The sequence below is a fragment of the Brassica oleracea genome, chromosome C6, assembly GCF_000695525.1.
Source record: "Brassica oleracea var. oleracea cultivar TO1000 chromosome C6, BOL, whole genome shotgun sequence".
NCBI classification, from domain to species: Eukaryota; Viridiplantae; Streptophyta; class Magnoliopsida; order Brassicales; family Brassicaceae; genus Brassica; species Brassica oleracea.
Window position 1 is genome coordinate 25053107 of NC_027753.1, and position 8979 is coordinate 25062085.

General features: G+C 41.7%; 1 protein-coding gene and 1 long non-coding RNA gene across 9 annotated transcripts in view; both read left to right on the top strand.

The window, feature by feature from the left end:
• Nucleotides 1-4292, top strand: part of LOC106301043 — a 7629-nt gene extending 3337 nt beyond the window's left edge. For 3 of the 8 annotated variants that reach the window (XR_001262141.1, XR_001262147.1, XR_001262148.1), the window contains 4 exons: nt 2639-2786; nt 2920-3110; nt 3182-3297; nt 3378-4292. This is a non-coding gene — a long non-coding RNA (uncharacterized LOC106301043). The other 5 variants (XR_001262144.1, XR_001262145.1, XR_001262142.1 and 2 more) reach the window with 4 other exon arrangements.
• Nucleotides 4293-7786: 3494 nt separating this feature from the next.
• Nucleotides 7787-8500, top strand: LOC106297826 (uncharacterized mitochondrial protein AtMg00810-like). The gene has a single exon (XM_013733986.1). It carries the CDS (start codon nt 7787-7789, stop codon nt 8498-8500), a length of 714 nt encoding a protein of 237 aa, XP_013589440.1.
• The last annotated feature ends 479 nt before the right edge of the window (nt 8501-8979 follow it).

The window sequence follows — 8979 nt, forward strand, 5'->3', positions numbered from 1 at the left end:
TAGGCCTACACTAACCAAATACACACCAAGCCTAATCTGGTACCTAAACCAGACTTAGGACTTAATGTCAGAACCTGCAAGGAAACAATCAACAACCAAACACAATTCACAATAATAACTATGAGTAACTACGACTGGATCTAACTCGTAACACCGTATATCGGTGCTACACAAACTCTAGGGTTCCATAACCCCCTACGACACACTAACACAACACTACACTCTAACCTGGGCCCTGGTGACTTCGTGTTCCTCCTCTATATCGGCAATATCCTATCTCCCTACCACAAAGGCCAGAAGAAGGAACTTTCAACCGACCGCGGCCCACAGTCCTTCGGGTCATTGCCACATTACACCGTCGTGTAATACTCAGCCATAGGACATGACCCCGTTCGTCTGAGTCTTCCCGATCCAGCGAATAAGGGGTTTCCTTGAACCCGCTGGGTACGAGGCCGAGGAAACACTAATCACCCCTAAACAAGCCTAGTATGGGTGGGTTACGCACATACTGTCGGCAACACTCACACAACACAAACTCAATCTAGAACCTAACCTAAGGCTAAAGTTCCAGATCCTAACTAGACACTCGACTCTTCAACATGAAACAATAGTACAAGTAATCCGGCCTATATGGCCTAAGACCACTAACACCAACAACTAAACAACAATATCAATACTAAACAACTCAATCAAACCGTTACCCAGATAGTCCAGCCTCCTGTTGAGAAACTATCTTTAAAGATAACGGGAACCTACACTCAACCATATCAACACACAAGAATAGAAAACATGATGCATCCTAGCCCTAGTCCTACTCAGGTTATTAACTCAGTCTTAATTCCATTCATCTCAGCTTAGCCCTTGCTAAACTGAATCCGGTTCCATAATAATAAAATAACCCTAAGGACTCTACCATTCAATAGCGTGATCATTCTAATCTATATGCAGACTCGATCTAACCTAAATTCCAAGTGGAATTCACACAAAACCAACTCACAGTGTTCAAGACGAGAAGCAGCTGGTTGATCGAAGAGGACTTGGCCAAAACCCAAGGGACGACTTGCTAGACTGGACTGAACTGATCTCGACTTGGACAGAACCTCGGCTTCACCATGAAGAAACTGACAGGCCTTGACAGACTGATCTGGACAGAACCTCCTTTAGCTCCTGAACAGTTCTTCGGACTTCCCGGCGGAGTATCGAGCAGAACTTTGACTGATCTGAACCCGTGGAACTGAAATAACTCTGGACAATACCTCCACTTGATCATCAAAGGAACTGACTGGCCTGGACGAAATGATTTGGACAGAGGTTCCGCGTCGCAATCGTATAGAATCGCCGATTGGACAGAACTGGCCTTCTCGGTGAGAATCGACTTCACTCTAAGTTGACCACTTTGTTTCTCTCTCCCTCTATAGCCACGTTGACTTTCTTCCCATCTGAACTGATCTTCACTTGATTAACCTTCAGTTGGACAGAACCTTCCCTAGGCGCTGACTCGAAATCAATAGAGAACTGATCTCGAAAACTCTCTAAAACTCTCGAAATAGCTCGGAATCACTTGCTTTCTTTTTCTACTTTTCTCTCACGTTTTGAAATGGCTTTGGACAGGTCTGGATGTGATGAAATGGGCAGGGGTCGTGGGCTATTTATAGAAGACAACAGCCAATCAGATTCAGGTTGGTGGCCGCCAGGTGTGTCGCTTCGCATGGCTCCAGACGCATGCACGGCGGCACCTCGTGCTCCACATGGCTGGCTGCATGTCCAGGACACATGCAGGACGCCACCACTCCTCTCAGATGAAAGGCTGCATGACTGGAACTCATGCAAGGCGCCACAGCATCACACACATGGCTGGCTGCATGCTTCGGTTGCATGCGCGGAGACACCTCGTGCTTCGTCGATCAACCTCGTGCTTCTATATGTCAAGCTGCATGTGCAGCTTCCATGCACGGCGACACCTTGAGCTTCTGGAGACACTCAGATTGCTGGACAGTTGACACCACGTTCTGATCCCTTAGTTCAAGCCACCTTGAGCTTCTAGATCGATTTGCGCGATTTTGGCCCTTCTGGTGAATTTTCGTCCCGTGATCAATCCCAAATATTTTTATGCTCCCGTTCTGATGAGCTGAATATTTTTAATGAACTCCAATCTGAACTCTGATCTTGGCGGTAAATATTTTCCAATCCTTCGGCTTCATTGAAGACTTGCATAATACCAAAATTAGGGTTTTTGTCTAATTTCGGGTTTTTCCATCGTGCTTCGATCCCGTCATGCTTGCTTCCCGTCCTGCTTAATTCCCGTCCTGCTTCCAATGTCTTCGAAATAATATTCCGCTGATATGAAGTTTCGCGGAAAACTTCGTGCTGAAGAAACGTCATTCTTCCAAACCGCCGAGCTTCTAAACCGTCGTGCTTCCAAAAATGTGATGCTTCCAAAACGTCCGCCTGAACAATCTAAGACATCTTCTAACTATGGTCGAGCAACTTATTCGACTCATAGTTCACCCACGATCACTTCTTCGCCCACCTTGTACTTCAAAACTTCTCGATAGATCCTTATCGCCCGCGACTCGACCACCACAAAGATACTCGACCATTCTTTTTTTTTTTTTTTTTTTTTAACGGGTTCCTACAGTGTCGTTCGACGTCAGAAGCAGAGAGGTATCAAGGGAGGAAGAGGAAGCGAGAGAACAAAGGGAAATGGAGTATAGACCTCCTAAGCAAGCAATTTCAAGCAAGGTGTATGATTTGGACCTGAATGGGTTCACGGAGTCACAACTACGGTACGAAATCATAACTGTTTGAGATACTAGATATGTGGATCCTACCTTCATATGATTCGAAGTTTCTGTAGGTAAATACTATATAACTGTTTCTCTATCATATATATCGGCACTTAAGTCATCTGATTCGCAGTTTAACTATGGCTGCACAAGACCAAGAACCATGTAGCTTCTGAGAAGAAACGGCTTGGGTTGCTTGAAGCTGAGAAGAAGAGGGCACGTGCTTTTGTCTAGCAAGTACGCCACGTTGCCAACTCTGTTTCTAATCAGCGTGAGATGGATAGAAGTAAAATGAGGGACAAACTTGAAGACAAATTGCTGAGGGTAACAACTATATATATAGACAGAAGCTTTGGTCTTTGGTTTCTCTTATTCTGTTCTGTTTCTTGATCTAGGAAAAGAGAAATAGATCGGAGTTTCTTTGACAGAGAAGAAGATAGCGTGATTCGATTAGTCTCTACTGCGATATGATGCAGCAAGATGGTGATCTTCTCTCTAGAAAGCTGTCAAGGTAGTTTTTATAAATCACTACCAGCTATATGTTTCTTTAATAATCTCCCTTACAGCTTTTGTTCTTGTGTTGTTTGTTAGGTGTTGGAAGTGCTTTGTGATTTAATAAAGTCAGCCTGCTACTCTTAAAGCTGTTAACTCTTTGCTTGACTGCCTTCAAGTTCGCTTAGAAGCTTCTAAAACGTTACTGCTTCTTCTCAACCGTCGATAATGGATAACATTGATCATCTTCTTAGAAGAGTAGCCACCCCCAGAAAAATGAAGACACCAAGTACTCTAAAGAACAGGAAAGAAAAGAGAGTTACTCCTGGTAGGAGGGTGGCCGTGACATCTGAGGTTTCCTGTCAGAGTGGTCCTTTCTGCTTTTATGATACTCGGTCATCCAGACGCTGTGTTTAACAGTCAAGGTGATCAAGAGGCTGCTCTTAATGACTCAGCGAAGGGTTTTTTGAGGGAGTTTAAGTTATTGATAAAGGTTATTAAAGAGGGTCATGTTAAGATGTCTGTTGAGGAATCAAAGCTTCAGATGTTGAGATCTCAGTTGGACTTATTTGATAAGGTATGGTGCGCATTTTTGAATTCGTTTGTGCTTTGGAAATTTAAGGATACTCGGTTGTTGGGAGAGGATAAGGTAAGAGCAGCTTGTCAGCTTGAAATTTCCATGATTCAGAAATGCAAGATTACTCCAGAAGGAGATAGACACTGTGCTCACTCATGACAAGAAAGCAATTCAGACCCGAAATACGAAAGGCATTACTAAGCTTCCCAGAAGGATACATTAATTTTTCATTATTGTAATAGATTATTGCCACTGCTCTCCTACTCTGCTCCCTTCGCAATATATCATCAATAATCCATAGCTGGCCATATTAACTTTAAGATTCTGCAGCTTTTGGTGTGTACATAGTCATCACTTTCATTTCAAGTTACTTTTACTCTCAGATACAAAAAAAAATTGTTCTGAGATCAACAGTAGTAACCAATATTTTAATAATACATTATCTGAATTGCATCTTTATTTCCATTTAGTATTCTCCCTTATGCTTTGCTAGCTCCTATCTTATATTCTACGGACCTAATACAAAGAAAAAGAACTTTTGAACCCTGAAGACAATTGAATTATACACACCAAAATACACGAGAAACGTCCTTAGACCAAACATGTGCTTAGACTCAAACAAGCCTCCTCGGCCCAAAACTATAAGAATTGCCAATTAGTTACTAATTCAAGTAAATAAAACCATTATCATACTAAATAAAACAAAACCACTTTCTCTTCTCTGCTTCCACATTTAATTTTACAGCTGTTAGTTTCACGAGAAGACTAATTAAAGGTTATAAAAGACAATACAATTAACTACAACTTAGTTGAACAAATTTCTAAAAACAAGTTATGCTATCAGAGTTCTGAAAACTGGACTGGATATTTGTTGGTATCCTAATTGGGTCAATGATTTTACCACCTCAACGGGTTTTAAAATTTTAATTTAATTTTAAATTAAATAATTACTATACATATGATATTTTTCTTTGACCTAAGCAACTTCGAAATAAAGTGATACACTACGGTCGCTAACCATTATCAAATGGATTGAAAAAAATATTCTTCTCTTTAAACATATTTGCATCTTCATATATTTGAAATTGTTTTACATACTAAGATCATAAAATTAATTTAAAATAAATTAAAGAACAAAAAGTAAGAACTTGGCGCGTAGCGCCGGAATACCACTAGTGAGAAATAAACTACGGATAATGGTTTGTTTGATTCATATTGTGTTTTAGAAAAAATTGAAAATATTGGGATGCTTGGGTACTTCCATGACACCATTCAAGCACAGAGACATGGAAACATTCTTCTAAGAATCTCGAGAAGCATGTCCGGTTTGTTCACAAGGGATCTTCTACATTACTAACAAAGGAGCAAGGGGTAGAGTATTTCTTAAAGAAGCTTATGCTGGTTATAGTTTAATAAAAGAATGCCAATTATTATTGTTCCAAGAGAGATTTGTTGCACATTGTGTACGTAGAGAAGTAAGTGTGATGAAATGCAGTGCGAAATTATTAGCTCCACATGTGGCCAAGTAGATATGTGATCATTGATTACGGCCCCATTTGAATATTCGAAGAGAGAGAGTCCATCTGTGGACTGCATCTTTCTTTGGGGATTAGTCTGAATATTTTTTTAGGTCCAAGATACTCCAGGTTAATCAAAAGAAAAAAAACAGTCTTACTGTTATCTTCTGATCTTACATCAAACCAGAGTTGTGTACCCAAAAGGCATTTGTTACCCATTGATTCTATTCCTACAAATAAGATAATTGTTTCTTACCGTCCATTATCTTCTGATATGAAGACAAGAAGCTTTCTTCGCAAACACCTCACCAAAATAACCATGGCTTATTGGCATTACCGCCTAGGCCACTCTACTTTTTCTACTCTTCATTCAGGTTTTTCTTTTTTTTCCTTGCCTTTTGCAAGATCTGTAACATAAACTTCTTTATGTTAAGATTGTGCCATCAATAAAGCTTATAAACTACCTTTTCTCTATAAACACCATTACCTCAACCCCCCCCCCTTTTTGAATACATTTATAGCGATTTTTTGAGCTCCCCTATTGTGTCCATCGATAACTACAAATAGTACTTAGTCCTTGTTGATCATCACACCCGTTGAATGGCTCTATCCTCTCAAGCTGAAATCTCAAGTTCAGGAAACCTTCAAAGCGTTCAAGGCACAAGTCGAGAATCATTTCTCTAAAAAGATATCAACTCTCTATATGGACAATGGGGGCGAGTTCATTGCAATGAAAAAGTTCATGTCTGAAACCGGCATTGCTCATCTCACCTCTCACCTCTCCACCACATACCCTTGAGCACAATAGCATTTCAGAAAGCAAGCATAGACACGTCGTTCAAACTGGTCTAACACTCCTGACGCATGCATCAATGTCAAAACACTACTGGACCTATGCCTTCTCGACGGCCGTCTATCTCATCAATCGGCTCCCTTCGTCGGTTCTGAACACGGACACTCCTTATCATAAACTATTCGGTGTTCAACCAAACTACACGAAGCTAAGAGTCTATGAATGTCTATGTTTTCCGTGGCTCCGCCCATACACTTCTCACAAGCTTGAGGATCGCTCGACGCCTTGTGTTTTCCTAGGCTACTCTCAAACACAGAGTTCTTACTTGTGTCTCCAACCCAGATCTGGCAGGATCTACATTTCTCGTCATGTTCGTTTTGATGAGAATGTGTTTCCCTTCTCACCAACCATCCTACCTAAGCCTACCTCAAACACAACACAAAATGAGCCTATCATCCTACCACTAGTCACAAAAATAAACCTTAACCCACCTCGACCGCCACTCGTAATGCCACCGTCGGGATCCTCGAGCTCAGATTCTAACCTGCAGGTACAGCAGAAAACTCCCACCGAGACTTCACCATTTCAAGCCACGACGTCAATGTCAACTACTCCATCTTCACCAACAACAACACCACCACAACAGTCGACAAGTCCGACAACGCCAACTAGTACAACAACAACATCGTCATCATCATCACCATCACCACTGCCTGCACAACCGTCTCAAGCTCCTCCACCTCCGATCTCCACCCCATGCTCACACGTCGCAAGAATCAGATCACCAAGCCAAATCGTAAATACAACTATTCGGCGTCTCTCTCAAGTAGAGTTCCAGCAGAACCAAACACTCTGCTTCAAGCTTTAAAAGACAAGAGGTGGAGAGGAGAAATGTCAAATGAGATGGACGCGTTCACTCGTAATCAAACATACGATCTGGTGCCCCAAAAACCGGATCAAAATGTTGTTGGATGTAGGTGGATTTACAAGAACAAATACAACCCCGATGGCACTCACAAATCACGCAAAGGAAGGCTCGTTGCTGCGAAGGGTTACAACCAGAAACATGGTTATGATTATACTGACACTTTCTCACCAGTAATTAAAACTACTACTCTTCGTCTTGTTCTTGACATTGCAGTGAGTAACTCATGGCCCATACAACAGCTTGACGTCAACAATGCGTTCCTCTAAGGAACTCTAACGGAGGAAGTATATATGGAGCAACAACCAGGCTTTGTTGATAGTGATAAACCGGATCATGTACGCCGTCTACGGAAAGCGATACATGGTCTCAAACAAGCACCTAGGGCGTGGTACACTGAGCTTCAATCTTTTCTTCTCAGCCTTGGCTTCGCAAACTCTCTTATGGACACCTCCCTCTTTGTCCTCCAACGCAGAAAGGAACTAGTGTATCTTCTCATCTATATGGATGATATATTGATGACTGGGAACTCCAAACCAGCAATCGCCACCATTCTATGCTTGCTTGCTGAACGGTTTTCAGTGAAAGACCCATAGGATCTTAACTATTTCCTCGGTCTTGAAGGTCATCGCGCACACACAAGGACTGCATCTCTCACAGCACAAATATATACTTGACTTGCTCCACAAGTATGACATGACGAATGCTAAACCATTCTCGACTCCGATGGCTTCGTCTCTGAAACTTACATTACACTCTGGTACATCCTTGTCTGATCCCTCTAAATACAGAAAACTGATTGGAAGCTTGCAATATCTTCAGTTCACCCGATTGGACGACCGCTTGTCTCAATTCATGCACAAACCAATTGAAGATCACTGTCAGGCTACAAAACGCATTCTCCGCTACCTTGCCGGCACACCAATACATGGGATCTACTTCAGCACAAACAACAAACTCATTCTCCATGCTTACTCTGATGATGATTGGGTCGGTGACGCTGATGATTATGTTTCCACCAACTCTTACATTGTTTATCTTGGCAGTCATCCTATATCTTGGTCAGCTAAGAAACAAAACGGAGTCGCTTGCTCTTCGATGGAAGCTGAATATCGAGCCATCGCTAACACTGCAGCTGAGTTAAGCTGGATATGCAGTATCCTCACCGAAATCAGGGTCGCAATACCTTCTCCACTAGTAGTTTTTCGTGACAACGTCGGAGCTACATTTCTCTGCGCTAATCCAATCTTCCATTTGCGCATGAAGCACATAGCGATAGACTACCACTTCGTTCGTGGTCAAGTTCAACGCGAGTTTCACATATTAATATCAGAGATCAATACACTGACGCCCTCACCACTTCACTCTCTCGAGCTAGGTTCTTGGATCTTCGTGACAAGTTTGGAGTGAGACCTCTCCCTCTATCTTGAGGGGGCTTGTTAAAGATATTATAGAGAGATACTCGGGATTCCAATCCCTTCTGTTATGGCAACTTAGTTAATACGTTAACCTAGAGACCTCCTCTCTATTCTTGTATATTGGGCTGGGCAAATAAACCGAACCCGAAAACCCGATCCGATAAAAATGAATCCGAACCGATCCGAACCCGGTATAAATACCAAATGGATCTTGTTTTATGGTATTTTGGGTTATGGATATTATCCGAACCGAACCCGAACCTAAATGGATATCCGATAGAACCCGAAACATTCAAAATTTCCAAAAAAAACTTGTACCAAACATGATCTCAATTCCTAATATGTATTCAAAATATATTGAACATCTAAAATAATTATCTATTATATGAAGATTGATGGTTGAAGGTGGCGGTTGAAGGTTGAAGTTTTTAGATTTTGGTTTTGTTTTCATTGAAAAATGTTTTTCATTTC